Source organism: Strongylocentrotus purpuratus, unplaced genomic scaffold (assembly GCF_000002235.5).
Source record: "Strongylocentrotus purpuratus isolate Spur 01 unplaced genomic scaffold, Spur_5.0 spur5_scaffold_17, whole genome shotgun sequence".
NCBI lineage: Eukaryota > Metazoa > Echinodermata > Echinoidea > Camarodonta > Strongylocentrotidae > Strongylocentrotus > Strongylocentrotus purpuratus.
Genome location: NW_022145602.1, coordinates 14996967 through 15015070, shown reverse-complemented (window position 1 = coordinate 15015070; position 18104 = coordinate 14996967). Strand labels below are relative to the sequence as shown.

Sequence of the window (18104 nt, the reverse complement as noted above, 5' to 3'; positions counted from 1 at the left end):
CTTGTAACTGCATTGGCCCGTTGATTGCTGAATTCATTACTTGCCATAGGTTTAATACAGGGGCTGCCTGGTTCCAATAGGGAATGGGTTAATAATATCACAGAGATAGAGACATGTTCATTGCATTAGCTTCAAAGATGAAGATCATTTGCACAACTTTGCTGAACTATATAGTCATGTCTTCTCTTATATAATGTATCAAAAGTATCATTTTAGTAGCTTCACGAAAACAAAGAATTCATTGCTAGCTTTTCAATAATCAAACCATCAATACCAATTCATATTACATTTGTCCACCGTTTTGAGAACGAGCAGATCTTATAGATCGTTCATCACTATTCCTTATGTGAAAAGTCACTGTCTTGCATCTTTTATGTCAGAAGCCATGCTCTATATTCAAGAATTCATCATTATAAAGGGGTTTAGTGAGGGTAAACCACACACATTTGTAACCTCATTCTCATAATAGGGTGGGGGCGGAAGGGGGGGGGGGGGGGAACCATTTGACCACGCCCACATCTCAGAAACTCATCATCATACTTCAATGGGGGAGGGTAAATCATTAGACCATGACTTGTCCATATATATAAGACCCATCCTCCATAATTGGGCGGGGGAAACCAGTAGACCACACCCCCTTAGAAGTCATCCCCCTTACCCTCATTTCATCAACTAAAACACACCCAAACCCCACCCCATATCAAATCCACCACCACCACCACACCCACACCCATGTGCTAAGAACGATGTAAGCAACACACATGGCATTTCGAACCCTCTCTTTGGCCGCGCTGTATGAACGGCAGGCCTTCTCCGATTATCAGATGCAACAAATGACGTCCCATTTTATTGACCAGTTCGGCTTCAACGACGAAGAGTTTGCAGAGCAAGAGGAGAATGTCAAGTAAGTCCAACCATTTTCCTTGATTCTATTTACAAATTTATTCATCTGTTAGATATTTTGTAGTTTTTTCATGTTGTATTAAACAAATTGCACCTTTGCCTCTCCTCCTGTGCCTTTGCAGTGTCTGAGTAACATGTGTGCGCTTGACGTATTTATTAACCTCTATTGTATTTTAGTGTCATGTTTTTCTGAGCTCCATTTCATAAAGCTTGTTATCGATAAGAAGATACATTGTTACAAGCAACTGACATCCTTACATTTCATTGGTCGTGGGCAGACTGTGCCATATATCTGTGGCAGCTGTTATTGATAACAAGTTTTATGAAATTGTGCCATTCCCATTTGTGCAAAATATTTATCTTTGATAGGAATGCTGTTTTCAGTCATTTTTAAAAAATTTATTTATTATTATTACTCGTTTATTGTTCTTTTGGGAAACAAAATCTGAAGAGCTTGGTTATTAAGTTGACTTTTTTCTTCTAAACTCAGTTAATCTACCTCTGCAATCTCATATTTGCCATAGTTGAATTGTATACATCAGTTTCATCAAACTGCTTTTATATACTTTCCATAACGTCACTTCTGACGTTAAATAACAAAATTCTTCAGAAACGTATGCAAACATAAATTAAGAAATTCTCATTTACAAAATGCAGAGGCAGACGGAAGTGTGTATGAATGGCTTTAGTTGCCCTGTTAAAACGTGTTTGCATAATCTTTCAAATTCCTCCAACGTGAACCATTCAATATTTCCATCATTTGTTGCATAACCACTTTTTAAATGTTGAGAAAATATTTTTTGCTTTATTCATATATCTATATTCTGGCCCGTTAAAAGAAAAATCCTTGTTTTGTTATATACACGGCCTATGTTTATACTCTTTATAACATTAAAATCTTTTTCTACCACTTATGTATTCTCTCGTTTGTGTGTTTGGTGAAAGTAACACTGTCATTTAGTTTCTTTTTTAAAAGAACTCTTCATTTTTTCACTCATTGTATTCTTCTATGTTTCACATGTAACATATTTATCCATGCTTCATTTCGTTCCATCTCCTGCGCTTACAGCCCAGTGTGCAAGGCTTCACATTAACATTGTTATAAAGCTTAATCTTCTAAAAGATCGCCTTTACCTGCTCAATTTCTTCGTCAATTCTATGCTTTGATAAATTGTAAATTTTCGGAACAAAAAACAATAGTGGAACATAATCTGTTGTCAGCTCCCTATCCTTTTTTTTTAATCACTAGCAGATTTAAAAAGAGTACTAAAATAACATTTTGTATCTTTATAAAAACTACTTTAGGAGGGAGAAGATAAAAACCATTCAATTTTGACGTTTATCAATTGTTATCTGTCATTTATGGTTGATCAAATGGCAAATAAAAAGAAAGCCCCCCCCCCCCCCTCCCCCTCATAATTCTCTTAGTTTCGGTTTCTTATGGTCTTGTGAGGGTTTGCCATTCTTGTCTTCACTTTAATACAGCTAACTTTTGCAAAATTTATCACATAACCTTCCCCTGCATGATTTTATGTTTGTCAATTCAATGGCTTTTGGGAGCGCAATTCTTCATATTTTCACTGTTACATGTGTGTTAAATGTTCTGTTTTTGTGCATATAAATTTCTTATGAAGGATCCTCCTGTAGAAATTTGCATATTTTTAATTGTTTTTCTTCAAATATACATCAGGGCTCCTGTTTTGCAGGGAATGCCCAGATTAAAAAAGTTAGGTCTGTGCTAATGGAGCCCATTTTGAAATTCTTTTTTTTTTGGGGGGGGGGGGGGGATGGGAGGGGGCCCTTGTTTTAAAACTTAGGGTGTCTTGTTTTGAAATTTGGGGCACCCTTGTTTTAAAATTTAGGGGGTCTTGTTTTGAAATTTGGAGAGCCCTTGTTTTAAAATTGAGAGGGTCTTGTTTTGAAATTTGGGGAGCCTTGTTTTTTAAATTTGGGGGACCCTTGTTTTAAAATTTGGAGGGCCCTTGTGCACCATGTCAATGTGTGGGTTACGGTAGTCGTTAATGTCGATCTGTGGGTAGAGAATATTACTGACAGTTGACAAGAAAAATCTCAATGTGGGTGGACATACATATTTGGTTATTTTGGTTAATCTATCCATATCTGAAACATCCCTTTCAATACAAATCACATGAGCATGACAAGTCCCGTACAATGATTTTAACTGTTTGAGCAATTCCTTCACATTTCACCTTATGCTCTTGAAAATGGGTGAAGATGCCGTTTGGAGGTGCCTTTTTGTAAAATAATGAAAGAAACACTAAGACCCGTTTCATCTTGTGTTTAGTGTTCATACATGTTTTGGTGTTCATGAGTTGCTGTATTTATTCAAACCTTTTTATCTAATTTTCCTGTTGCCAACACCCTGTTTCTTCTTCACCTTCTCAACTTTTTAAACTTGTGTTACTTGTTATCCTGTTACATAATTCTTGACTGTTGACAGTTGTGAAATCAATCGTTAAAATGCATTGTATTTCTATACAAAATTATAAAAAAATATACTCTCCTCGATGCATGAGGATATCCAATCGTGATGCAGAATGTGCCAAGAGCTAAGAAGATGACGACAAAACAAAACACAAAAAAGCAGGAAAAGTGGGGAAAGAAAGGAAAAGTTTCAGAAGTATTTCTTGCAGTGTCTTTGAGCTTGTAGTTGATTTTATTTATGGGAGGAAGAAAAGTGTCGAAAAGCCTTGAGATACAATGTTTTGTACAAAGTTATTGTGTATCTCACATTATGAGGTATTCTTTCTTTTCATTGGCATTTAATGTTGCATTTTCTACAGAGGCAAAATTAGCCTATTGCAGTTGAAGAAAAGTTCAATACGTTGATGATGTGAGCCATATTGATTAATCATGTTGATAAGGAATGTCAGTACATCTTGAATTCTGTAGAACTTTGGGGGAGGGATGCGACAAAAAGAAAACATCTACTTCTTTTCACTTTTGACCTACTTGTTAGTGCTTTCACGAAGGCCAAAATTCTTGATTATCATGTCAAATGTGTTCCGTTTCAGAGGAGAAAATTATTGAAATTGAAAAAGAATTAAAAAAAAAAATCTCTTCCCGTACATCTTGACTTATGTTGAACATTTGGAGAGCTAAGTGACACAAAGTACCTGAATCTACATTTTCTGTCTTCCTTTAAAAGTGCAATTTCAAGACTTCAAATTCACTTCTGATTTGATGAGTAGCCAAAAGCACGATTAACATTCATTGTATTGAAACCCCCATCTTTTTTATGTTTAGCGACACAGTTTTGTCTCGTTATGCTATTAAACATTTCTTTTTCTCTCTTTCTCCCCTTCAGCAATCCATTCGACAGGATATCAGACATCAACTTCTCAATCTCTGCAAATGAAGACAACGTAAGTACTTCAAGATTATTTCCATTTTGGGGAATTTCCCTTCTACTCCCAATCGTGTATAAAGGACCATGAGGGCTTATTTAGTATCTTTGGCGAGGCTTGGATTTGTGACACAATGATCTAGGCGATTTAAGCTTGTAAACTAAGAATTTTAGGGAAATTCCCTTTCAAGGAAATTGATGCATGAATCGAAAGTCATTTAATGACAGGCTCCTGAATTGAAGCTTGGAATTGAACTAGAGTATTAAATTATTCATAGAGCATTAGGCCATACTTTTAATGTTATCAAATTTAGTGCTCCAAATTCTTTAAGTGCCTCGTTAAATGGTTTATGCAATGGTGAGAATGCAATTGCATACATTACGTGTTGTTTGGTAGGACAAGTCTTGAGGTTTTTCCTACCTAGCAACAATTAATGAATGCCTTTTGCATTCTGACTATTGAAATACAATTATTCAAATAAGGTGAATGAAATAATTGGTATTGAGGTGCTTCACAGAGACGTGTGCATCAAATTTGTTTAAATTATGAAAATGGATTAATAAAGCTTAGAACTTAACTAGTGTAATGAATTAATCAATGGAGAATGTGTACTTAATCTCTATTTGATCTTTAATCCCAACAGCCTAACTCAGCCCTATTTGAAGCCTGCTGCAATGAAAGAGTACAACCCTTCAACGACAGTAATAGTGATGAGGAAGATATCTGGGAAGAGAAAGAACTCACGTATACAGCCAACAATGACCTCAGGTCAAGGTAGGTCAACTTGGGTCGACTCTGATCTGGCTTATAAATCATAGGAGGGAGGGAAGACAATTTTCTACCAATGTTCATTCTGGCAAGGGTGTACTGCTCTCTGTTTTATAATGCCGAGTCGAGTGTTAATTGCGCGCGCGAATCCACCAGCGATTATTGAAAAATCGATTATCGTCTCAAGGTTGGTAGAAGCTTAAAAACTACATGTTATCATTATCCCCAACTGATGAAAGTTTTCTGTATCAATGTTCATTCAGTTTTTTTCCCAAAAGTGTTGTAACTTTCATTTACTTTCGTTATATTCATGATTAGTATTAACGTTATATGTTCATCCCATTTTTGCTCAATTTATTTGTATAGCTTAAATTCATATAAACATGATTTCACAGAGTTTTGAAATATGTGATAATTCTTTAATAATTGGCGTATTATTGACAAGCTTTAACTATTTGTAATGACTGATGAATAAGACATAACAGCATTTAGGTGACATGTGGCTGAGAAACTGTCAGATTCTGTTAAAACTTTATTTTGATCGATACCAGAAATTTTAGAGGCGGCTTTAGTATGATAGCTAACATTTAACACTAGTTAAACTACAAGCTTCATGAATCCATTTTCGTAATGGAACCAAATCTGATGCATACGTTTCTATGAAGCGCCTCAATACAAATTATATCACTCACCTGTTATGTATAATTGTACTTCAATAGCTTCTTTTATATGATAGCTAACATATTTCTTTGCTTGAAAAAGAAGCCTTTGAAATCGAACGTGAATCATTTTTGTTGTCATCCCGACAGTGATGTATCATCCAAGAACGAAGGAGGTAGCGACCAGGCCAACCATAGTAGTAGCGACGAGGATGAGGATGGAGATAACACAGTAGAAGAGTTCCCTCCCCTGGAGAGGGCGGCACAGAGTCCTCTAGCGGGTCAGAACGGCGAGGACACCAAGATGGATGTAGACTCAGAAAACAGTGAGATATAGCTTCCATTTGTGTGCATTGGATAATGTAAACAAACAGAAACTTTTGTTGCTTTCGCATTCGTAAAATGTACTGAAGTTTTGTGAGTGGTTCAGATTAGCAAATGTTTTTGAATGTCACAAAGTGATATCACAATTGACACAGCACCAAACTTGTTTCTTTCTGTGAAAATTGCCCTACTTAATTTGCGAAAGTTTTATGTTGCAAAGTTTGATTTTACAGTAATACATTCATCAGAGCTACCAGATAGTATTCTAATGACCACAAAGAAGTTTTGTTCAGCCTTTGAGTACAACCTACACAAGACTCATTAGCCACTCATTGTGTGTAATAAAAAAAGAAAAAAAGAATGAAAACAATAACAAAAATGATAAAAATTGTTTGCCAAAGTCTTTTTGTTCACCACTCCTTTAGTTCTACACAAGACTTGATAGCTACTCATTGCAGGTAACTAACACCACAGAAAAAGAACGAAAAAAATAGCAAAAATGATGAACATCGTTTGCCAAATTTTCTTTCTGTTCGTCACTCCACAGCATGGCAAGCCAACTTTGAGCAAGCTCCAGTTGCCATGGATACGACCCCCAGCGGCTGGGAGCAACCTTCATCGTCAACGGCGACGGCGGGAGGAGGAGACGAGGATACAGGATGGGCTAACTTCAATGAATTCAATGCTAACTTTACTCCTGAAGACGGGTAAGCATATCCAGGCCTCATAATTGCCCGATTTAAATCGGTTTCCCAACTTTCTTTCTTCCCGATTTTATCCTGATTTATCTGTTTTCTCCCTTATTTTCTCAATATTCCCCAAATTTTCCCAATTTCCCCCAATTTTCTTACTCAAAAGGGGGGAATGTTGTTAGATGCCATTTTTCCCCCTGAATCCTCTTTAAAAAAAAAAGTCATGGTTGAAGAGGAAAAAAAAACCTATTTTTTTTAATGCTCACATTCACCGTTAATTGAAGACTAACAGTCAATAAAGACCTAATGTGTGTGACTTGAGTTTTTTACTCTAAAGTATTCAGCAAAGGCCCTATTTCAATCTGTACATCTTTATTTCTTGAGTTACCATGAACACAAAAATCAATTACATTTACAAGGGGTATGAATAGTTTAGTTAACTGTAGACAAATGTTGATTGTATTTCTTGTTTTTAATGTTGAAAAAAACTTGAATTGAACTGGAACTGAACATGAATTGAACTCAAATTGAGCTTGAATTGAGCATGAATTGAACTTGAATCAAATAGAAATTGAACTTGAATTGAACTTGAATTGAACTCAAATTGAACTTAAACTGAACTTAAACTGAACTTGAATTGAACGTGAATTAAACTTGAATCAAAATAAATGTTAAATTTGACTTCCTAGTTCACATGGACCAAGGAGTAGCTCCCCTGTGGCGATGGAAAGCGAGCCTTCATCACAAGACCTCAAGGAGACGAGTGAAGCAATGGCATCCTCATCTAGTCCCAGCTCAGATGTACAAAGTTCAACAGATACCATCAGAAGTTCAGCGTATGGTAAGAATCAAATATGAAACGTCCATTTGAGCTGGCATGTTATATTCAATTATACCAGTTTTCAGGCTGTTGCCAAATTTTTAGACTTTGACACTTTCCCTGTTGCAGGCTTTTTCAAGCTTTATATTGTGCAACACATACAAAGCATCATTATGTCTAAATCTCTTTGCAGCCTTATTGGGTAAAGGCAAGTATCTCTGAATAGTTTTGTGCTTCTGGCTGCCAGCGTTGGTACCGATGGAATTATCAGTATGCATTAAACTAGAAAGGGGGTCTGAAGTCCTAACCCCTGCCCATGAAAGCAAGAATCACTCATTTGCAAACCATGCAAATGTTTAGTAGATCAAAATGGGTCCAAAGGCTGGGGAGAAAGAATAGAGGAATGAATGCCAACTCCAAGTGAATAGATGTCATGAAAATGAAAGAGCTTTAATGATTATTGCAAAACATATCATTGTGAATTTTCATTTACATGTCCCAGAGCATAGTTTAGATATCTAAGAGCTATATGTGTTATTTAAGTGGAATATTTATATTTTTTAAAATTAATTTTGCAATTATTTTTGTATTTGTATTTATTAAAAAATCTTCATTCACATTGTACATGAATATTTTGTTTTTTACAATACATAGGCATAATAATTATTACAAATGTGGAAAAAAATCATTTGAAAGATGCATGGAAACGATAACAAATAGTTGTACTAGTATTTATAATTATAAATTACAACAAATCAAATTAAAGTTTTATGAATGAACCTCATCTAAATCTTGTTTTTCTATTATCCAACCAGTTGTGTCAAGTAGTTCTTCAGATCAGGCAACGGTCGGTGAAGGATCACCAAACACCTCAACAGAAGCTGTTCAAGACCAGTCAGAAGAGAAGTGAGTATATTTGTGTTATTATTATGCCCTATTCAGGCAAAGAGAAGTAAACCATCTCCCCAAAAAACAAAATTTTACATGTGTATGAAATAGGCAATATTTTGGTGTTGTAAAGAAATTTTGGCTTGCACCCAGTAGAAATCACATGCTCGATCTTGTAATTGAAAACAAGTCTGAAAAGATCTTGGAGCCAGGGGGATTTGAATCTGCCCTCCACTGCTTGCCCGGCAGCGACTGTACTGTACATCACTGGTCCAGACATGGCACAATTTAATACCACAACTCTCCTGACTTATTCTGGTTTATCAGACCGCCAAAATATTTCGTTGATGATATAAATCTGTATGTCCAACAAAGGCCTTTTGTATCCTCCCTGATATTTATGTCACAGAAATGTGAAGTGCACCCCAAATCTCTCATTTCAATGTTCTGCTTCATGCTTTGAAGTGGTTAACTGCCTTGGTCTGAATAATCATTGAATATCAGGTCAACAAGTCAATAAACTATGATGCTCAAACTAGTATGCGTACTATTGAAAATTTCCATTTATAACATTGAATTGGGGGGGGGGGGGGGGTGTCATTTTGACAATCTCACACCCAAGGGACAGATTCCTCTAGCAGTTGATACGATATGAGTTGGGTATGTAGGTCTGTCCATTGTAAAATGTAATAAATTGTGCCAGTGCATCTAGGCCAAAGGCAAAGCATAACTTTTCCTAGTAAAGTCTTCCAATTCCTCTGAAACTGTCAAAATGAACAACAGAAGGGGATGGTGTAAGGTGAAATCCTCTGTAATTTAGTGTGATGTTTTTTGTTTGTTTGTTAGTTTGATTATAAATTTCTTTGATTTGATAGAGAAACATGCATGACAGTAATCCCCTTCAAACCATTTCTCACCTCCCTACAGAGCCATGGTAGTGGAGCCAGCAGCGTCATCTCCAGTCGACAACAGAATATCACAAGAGGCCAACGTCCCAACTAGCCATCAGTCCAACGACCAAACTCTAAACAATGCAGTTAGTAGTTCATCTGACCCTAAGGGAACATTAACAAATGCAGCTCCTGCCGAGCCGCAAGTTCCTATGGACTTACCCGTTAGTAATCCTGTTCAAAGCCAGCCAGACACGGCAGCTATAGTTCAAAATAACTGTAAATCCCCTGTTAGTAGTAATCAAGTATCGGTGAACAGTAGCCTTGTGTCGTCGGTCATTTCTAGTCAAGATTCAACGTCTTTGAATATACCTCTCTCCAATTCGAATCCCAACTCGCACGCGGACAACTCTCCCAGCCCCAGTTCGGTCAGCCCGAGCTTGACCAGCACGGACTTGCCTAGCAGCGAGAAATGCGGCATGAGCAACACGGCGCTTCACACGAACCCCGGACAGTGTATACCCACGATGGGTTGTAACGCCGCCGATCCCAATAACTTATCTCCCGTCGAGAACTCGAGTAATCACACCATGGTCAACGATGTCGGGAACACGGACATCGGCATCAACATCAAGGCGGATTTGAAGATGGAGCTGAGCGAGGAAGTGCCGTCGCCGACGACGCCGACGACATCGCCCGTCGATGGGGATAGCAGTCCGGAAGCTGCTGTGACGATCTCGCCGGTGGCCGTTCAGGAGGAGAGCAATAATGTTCATTCAGATCTAGTCAACAATGATGCTAACCTTTCACCTGAGGGGGATGCAGCAGATAAGCTTAGGTAATGACAGTATTCAGTTTAACATGGCAGAAACAAGGCAGAAAATCCCAGGAAATTCTTGGTGTTGCAAGGATGATTGCAAGTTCATGAAAAAATACCTTGACTTATGAATTTTTCCATTCATACTACCTTTATGTATGTGGTTCTGCAGTAAATCGAATTGATGTAGAAAGGTAGTCAATGTGAGTCACAAATCTGTCACAAAATTAATTTAGTCATGTTATGGCCCATTTTTTCTCTCAAGCAAACCATGTTAAAGTTGCGTTAAATTTGGCCACTGTTATATGGATCACCAAGTGTAAACCTTTGCTTAAGTCTGCTAGGGAGCTGACTTAAATTTAGGGTAAATAACTTAGCCAGAAGCATCAACTGAATACCAAAGTTGGCTAAGTATTATATCTAAGCTGAAAACTGAGTAAAATACTCAAATTTCTGACAATACAGTATGGAATTCAATACCAGCCCAGCTTTTGAGTTCAGCCACAGTCCTGACACTATTGTTTTTATGGAACGCCGATGCTCATGTGTGTTTTTTTCCTTGTTTGTTGTTTAGTTTCATTGCCAAGTCTGAGTTCATGAAGTCTGGAGCTAGTTCTCAATCTCCCAGCTCCCCAAGCCCCAATGGACCTCTGGATCTCCAAGACTCTCAACATAATAGGTCAGTTTGGTTTTGACAAATCTTAAAGTTACTATTTGCTTTTTAACGATACAGACCGGTAGTGGTAAAAGGGTTTTGGGTGCAAAATATCCATTCAATATTGTTTAAATATTGCCTTCAGACGTTTAGACGGCAATACTTCAACCTAAATTTATAAAAAGCAGAAATATATGCCCAAATGCTCAATGTTGAAGTGCATTCGCGATATTTATCCAGGCTGGACCGATATGATAATTTACCAAATGTATTATTTAGTAGGCACTTTCCTGGCAAAATTTGTATCATCACGTATTGGTAAAAACATATTTTTTCATATGATTGGTAATTAGAGCTTCCATTTCATTTTTTTGAGAGGGGGGCGTTTCCAAAACTGGTCTATATCTTTAAGGCCTCATTCTGATGTGCCGTCAAAACAACGATAACAACAAAAGGCACCATTTTGAAATGGAAATATTTTGTATCCGGGTAAAGGATCACCATGGCACTTGAGTAGTCTTTGAGTGAGCGGATGTATTAAATGATCAATTTATCCATGTAAAATCCAATAAGAAATCACTATGGATGTACAGTATGATAAGGGTTGTCAAAGTCTGTATTCCAGCTTGAAACTAGAGAGGGAGGGCTAAGGGCAATTGTCCTATGAACTCTTCAGAAATACAACCGTAAACCTATGATAAAGACCACTGTTAATTCAAATTTCTGTTCATGGATTGCGATGTTCAAATTTCTAAACGCGATCATCGAGATATAGTTTGTCTTAAAGCACCACTGTCCTACTTGTAGCTACTTGCTCCTCCTATATAGAAAACTTCCACAATCGGTGCCTGTTGGTCCCCCATGATCCTCTATTTCTTATGTTATTTGGGAGCTGAGTTGATGAGATAGCCACCTGTCAGTCACCTCGCTGTGTGGTCTAATCCCTCCTAGCCACACTTGTTTTGATAAGCTTTAAGAACAAGAGCTGTTGCAAGAAGAGTTTAGATTTTTACCCCTTTGTTCTATTTACCTCTTTCCCTACCTCTACAGGAATGATTCCTCAGATAATATTGACATTCAGGTTACTGCAGTAACTCAGAATGGACCCGTCTGACACAACTCCCCACCCCCGCAATGCACGTAGAACAGTCCATGCTGCCATCCACCCAACAGTGCCGTCGGGTGCAGTCCACTCCGCGCGAGGGAGGAGAGGAGCGTCTCAATCGGAGGGAAGAAATCGATCCCCACAGCACTCACGATAAGCAAGATATATTCTCTATATTCATACATCATCTACGTCTCGCCACATTTTTTCGAATATTTAGCCCCGATTGCGAGAGATGACGAGGTGTTGTGACGATGAGTTTCTTCTGCGCCTGATTTCGCACTGGTCACTTTCGAAGCAGTATTTTGTCTTGTGTCAGGTTTCTTTGCGAGAAAACTCCCCCCTGTGTAGTTATAAAATCCTTTATAGTTAACCAGTAGGTATTTCCATTCAAATTTAACCAGCAGGTGTGAAAATAATCCAGATCTATTTTTGCTAATATCATTTTCTTGTTTCTTGAATGCTTTCACGATTTTTGTTATTAATGCTATTGGGTTTACTCTGTTCATTTGTCTTTGCGAGACCTTTGCCTGTGTATTACTTGTATCCTTTTATTGTGTTTGAAACTGAAATGCATATACCTCAATGGAGTCTGGTGTCTATGAAGCAAAAGTCTTTGATATGTTTTTTGTCGCGTGGTAGGAGCAGCCACCCTTCCCGCAAGTAGGTCAATGTGACATCAACATTCTTTGTACACTTTCTCCATGGAAATGTGTCAGTTACGAAGCTCTCATCGCCATAATTGTTCCACATTTTAGACTACCTCCAGAGTTGCCGTTAGTTGCAGCCAGTGTACTAGACATCAAGACACAAATTACAACCTCTGTGGAATTTAAGATAAATATAAAAGACATTTGGAGTATTGACAAATCATTTATTGAAACGGTAATTCCACATCTTCATTCTGATGAAATTCAAGAGGAAATTCCTGTACCGTCTCAATTTCTTTCAGAATTAATGATTCAACACCTGTAGTTCATACATTTTCATATAATTTGAGCCCAATTAAACCGTGGCCTGCAAACTCGAAGCAAATGATAGGTCTACTTACTTAGGGATACAGAGCACCAAAGCATTACTTGACACTGTAAATCTAGCTTGTAATGTATACCTTTAAGCACATTGCATAACTGGTTTCTAAAGGTAGTAAAAGTCCGGTGTTCAGTTTTATCGGTGTCGGTGTCTCTGAAATGAATTCAGGTATGTATGTTTTGTGTACACACACCTAACTCTGAAGTTGAACTTTACAAGTGTTAATTAATTAATTAATTGATAAGATGTTGGAATGCTCGCTGATAAGGCTCATTCTCAGAGGAATCATAGCGTTTTTGTCCAGCGCGAATGTTGCAACAGTCTTCTGTTACTAAGCATATATAACAAGATGCAACAGCTTATTTAAGAGCACCTAAATTGAGTTGGTACAGCACATTTTTGTTGAGTCTTAAAACCAAAGTTTGCTTCAAGGGGATGCAAACAATTTAATCACATTTGCTTTGCTCCCAGTAAGTTATGATCATTGAGAATTGGACGCGCTATACCCAAGAGTAATGATGATCCAGATCCAACATTTCTGCTTCTTTATTGAATTATGGTAGCAACAAATCTGAATCTGGCCAATAAGCGACACTTCGTTTAAATTTGTTATACTTTAAAAATATCATTCAGAACTTATATACTCCAAGAAAATGTGGCATTGTGACAAATACACTTTCGTTCTTCCACTAAATATTCATCTCATACCAAAGCAGTTATTCACATCAAATTTGAATACAGATGTTATGCACGATTCTAAATGCATTTATCACATTGGCAAAGTTTGTCACGAATAAACCTGTTATGGTTTCTTTTCGTCCATTCAATATTAGAATGCTTTTCTGAACATTTGTTGCATCGATATGTTGGCTAGTTGATGGGACAGTTTGACATTTGGCATATTATAGAGACGTATTTGACCTATTTACACAGTGCGGGACATCAAATAATATTCTTCTTAATTTTCAAAGGTTCTGAAAGTTGTTGTTATTTCTGCAAGGATACGTGAATTCAAGGGCATATATTACATACATTGGTATTTATTATGGGTTAACATTAAACCTGAAGAAAAATCAAATGGGAAACGCTGCTACATTCCTAGATTTTTCCAAATTTGAAAGTCTGGTGTGTATGATTAGATTGCTACTAATTTTATTTTCATTCTCAGAGATTAAAGCTACTATAATCTACAAAATGAAGGCTATGTGAAAAAAGCATTTTTTAAAAATTAGCGTGAAAAGATGTAATGTTTACCTCAAATAATCGGCGATCATTCATCCTAGTGTCGATAGTAAGAAATGAATTCTAGCAAGCAATTTCTTAAACAAGGGTATTGCATCTCTGTACAAGGGAGTTTAATCGATTTTAAAACGCATGGGTTTGGAATATGTGAACTAATTTGTCGGACAGATAACAAAATGTGTTTTATGCTGAATTATCGTTAATGTTATGTGTCGAACATCAAGGGGCTATGCTGTAATGAAAGCAGACTAGGTTCTTCTGTGAATGGGATTTTGTTGAGCTATTTTTAAGAGTGATTGATATGTAATATTCTCTTATGTTTCGATTCAATGCAATTTATCATTTAAAAAAAAAAGAAATCACTGTATCTCTGAGCAGCTGCGATTTGATTTATGCAGTTTGAAACTATGAATGACATACGGTAGCTGTTTGGTGTTGGATATCTCGACACATGCTGTCCCCATACTGATTACATGTGAACACACACCCTGAAACACTAGTTCATTAACAGGATAACATGGATGTGTTCACATGGTTATTTAATATAGGCTGGTATTGGAACACTAACCCACTGTGCTGAGCTAAATCCGGATTTAGTTCAGACTTAAAAAAGGGAATCTGAACAAATCTTCTGGCATTTTAAGTTTTGCATCACCATATATTTGAAGTGCACCTTCCCCCACCAAACAAAACTTATTTCTTATATGACCTGACTTTCAGAACAAGAAGGGTATCTTTTTTACTTTGCCTATTTAAATGATAATATCTTCTTCACTTCACTGCCTGACATACGCGTGCATGTCAATCTAGTCCTAGTGTAAACATTACAGAACTGTGAACAATGTCTTGTGTCTTGCATTGAGTGTGGGGACAGTTCAAGTCTTAAACACACTCAAATTAGGGAGAATTTAGTGTGATTTCTACATTCAGTATGGGGACAGTTCAAGTGTTAAACACACTAAAATTAGGGAGAATTTAGTATGATTTTCTAGATTCAGTATGGGGACAGTTCATGTGTTAAACATTCAAATTAGGGAGAATTCAGTGTGATTTTCTACATTCAGTATGGGGACAGTTCATGTGTTAAACATTCAAATTAGGGAGAATTCAGTGTGATTTTCTACATTCAGTGTGGGGACAGCTGTGTTCTCTAGAGGTGGTTTGTAGTCCAACTTCATGTTGAAGATTAAGAAAAGATAAATACGTTTTTATGGCAGGGATGTCTTTAATAGTCACTAGAATATACATATGGCATGAATGAATGAGAGAAGAATATTTTTATGTCATGAGGTAACAACATATTAAATGTCACATATTTATGTGCCAGTTAAAAGTAAAGAAATGAAAAAAGAGCATATGTATATTTGTTATTCAATTTACTGAGAACATTTGTAAGATATTTTTCAAAGATTGTCTGTCCTTTTCTTTTTAAATACAGTGAATATGCTGAGGATGATTTTCCTTCTCTCTATTATATATTTCTCGTAACAGGAGGAAAAATGCAAATATTTGAATGAAGGCATGTTGTATTGCATTGTTTTTATTTTGTTGTGTGGTTAGTAGTTAATAGATAGTGAATTTCCTTTAATATTTTCAATTTGATGATAATTTATCTTTAACGAGAGGAGAAAAAAATGCAAAAGATGTTCTACGATGTACTTCCAGTTTTCATTTTGTTTTTACCCACAGGAGGGTGGATTGAAATATTGTCATTTAGAGCCCTAAAGGCGCTATTGTATTTGACTGGTATGCAGTGCTTAACGCCTTTATGTCTCTGATAAGACCACTGTTTGTAAATATTAGATATTATAATACACCGTCCTCGCTTAGGACACACACATTATTCAGTGGGAGACAAACATTTTTTTGTATATTGTGAGCGGTAATTAATGTCCAGTCTTTTATGAAATGGTGAAATTGTTGACCACGGTTGCTGTTCTCTCAAGAAAAAAAATGGAACAAAGTTTGCAAATGCTATCGGAGACGTAGGTAACCTTTTATTGCCGTAAGCTGAAGATCACATTATGTCGGTTGACTGCAAGAAGGCCATAATAGCTTTGTATTGTTCATTGTCAGTAACGGCCATCTTACATTAGTTGAGATACAGAAGGGCATTGAATCACATACTGCATTTTACTTGATTTAATGCCCCTCTGGCTCTCAACATGATATGTAATGAGACTTTTCCGTACGGCACTAACGGGGTCAGAAGCACGAGTATGTGGGTATTTATATCTCGGTTTGTCGCAATGTGGGGTAAAGCTGCTGCAATGGAAAGATGGCAGCGGCTGAAAGCAAACTGGCAACGCTCGATGTTGAATGTTCCCTTTTTGATCTGTCTTCACCCTTTTTTTAATGATACATGTTTAACTAGCAACACATTTGAATGAAGAGAGGTCAACCAAGGTGAAAGGTCAACCAAGGTTCACCCAGATGTTTAGATATGTCATAATGGTTACTAAGTGTCTCCTCGAACCCTTTCAATCCTTAGATCCACACTTTACGATCAAGAAACGTCAATCCAAGACAATCGCAAACATTCCCCTGAACTCTACTCAAGGCAATTTATAAACAAATAGGCATATCCTGTAGAAATTATGTTCTGAGTATTTGAGATGCCATTGTAATGTCCGCACATTTAAAGAATCTGTTTGCTTGGAGCCGAAAGGTCATTGACCTGTCTTAAAGCATATGAGTTAGCGCCTCGCGGCTCCAAACAGATGAGCTGTCGGGTCATCGCAGTGTTAGAAATTTAGAGTTTCGGGAAATGTTTGCAATGGTTTCTTTTACCGCGTCTCCACGAATAGATGATAGCATTTAAAGACTGGTGATTCACCCTCTCTTTCCTTCTTTCAGTCATGACGATAACAATGTTATATTTCTAAGAATGTGTGAACGGTCTTTACGATACTGTCTGCCTGATAATTATTATCGGAGAATAACATTTTTCTTTCTCCTCCCTGTGAGTGACCTTGTGGATGACTTGTTTGTATATGATAATAATAAATAATAGAGGACTTGATTTCAATATTTCATGGACACATGTTTTATCTTGATTCAATTGTTATGGTGACAAAAAAAAAAAAAAGGAAAGGAAAAATGCTTATCACAAAGTATGTATATGATTTTACTAAACAGATCTTGTATTTCTTGAGGTCTGTCGGAGGATCGGAGGAAAACTAAATCATAGTGTAGTATTGTTGATGAAAACTTGTACCAGAAGAAGGTTATAAATAATAAATAGTTATTTCCATCTTCCCATTACAAAGCGGAGTGTCTTGTCTTAATTTTGTTATGTCATTTGTGTGCTTTTTCATGTGTATTGAGCGAGGTTAAAGGCATTGTTTCACAATGTTTCCAGTTTTACAAATCTGAGATGCATGGCCCTACGTGTTATCAGTATCTGTGATATGGTGTAATATTGGAGCCCTAAATAAAATTGCGCTTCAAAATGATCATGAAATGCTTCAAAAAAGTAAAAAATCTTTGAGTAACCGGTTTTACCATACTCATTTTCCCTAATAGACTGTAGTGTTTGGCATACAAGTTTTTGACATCATAGATATCTTGATAATCAGACAGGTGATTGGCTTGTAAAGATCATGGGATGGCTTGTAAAAGTCATGGAATTCCTGACTGACCTAAAGGTTTATAATTATGATTGCAGCATGAGCTAAATCCAGAATTTTTTAAAGAATCTGAGGCAAAGCTACCCAATCCCTCTAAAGGGGAAGTCCACCCTAATATTGAGTTGGTTTTAATACGAGCAGAAAAATGAGAGGGACACATAGTGAAAGTGTGAGTAAAATCCGAAGAAAAATAAGAAAGTTAAGAATTTTTGAAGCTGCAGTGTTTAATAATGTTTCCAGTTTTACAAAAGTGAGATGCATGGACCTGTGATATGGTGTAATATTGAAGCCCTAAATAACATTGTGCTTCAA

General features: G+C 36.8%; 1 protein-coding gene across 4 annotated transcripts in view; it reads left to right on the top strand.

Moving 5' to 3' along the window:
- The window catches only part of LOC575241 (serine/threonine-protein phosphatase 6 regulatory subunit 3), a 57319-nt gene extending 39892 nt beyond the window's left edge, over nt 1-17427 (top strand). For 3 of the 4 annotated variants that reach the window (XM_030987790.1, XM_030987789.1, XM_030987788.1), the window contains 10 exons: nt 807-904; nt 4232-4289; nt 4915-5045; nt 5849-6024; nt 6570-6729; nt 7404-7555; nt 8350-8440; nt 9350-10150; nt 10704-10808; nt 11835-17427. In XM_030987790.1, the coding sequence (XP_030843650.1) occupies nt 807-904; nt 4232-4289; nt 4915-5045; nt 5849-6024; nt 6570-6729; nt 7404-7555; nt 8350-8440; nt 9350-10150; nt 10704-10808; nt 11835-11898 (1836 nt within the window). In that variant the 3' untranslated portion in view covers nt 11899-17427. The remainder of the gene's footprint in view (nt 1-806; nt 905-4231; nt 4290-4914; nt 5046-5848; nt 6025-6569; nt 6730-7403; nt 7556-8349; nt 8441-9349; nt 10151-10703; nt 10809-11834) is intronic. The other variant, XM_030987791.1, reaches the window with a different exon arrangement.
- Nucleotides 17428-18104: the final 677 nt, after the last annotated feature.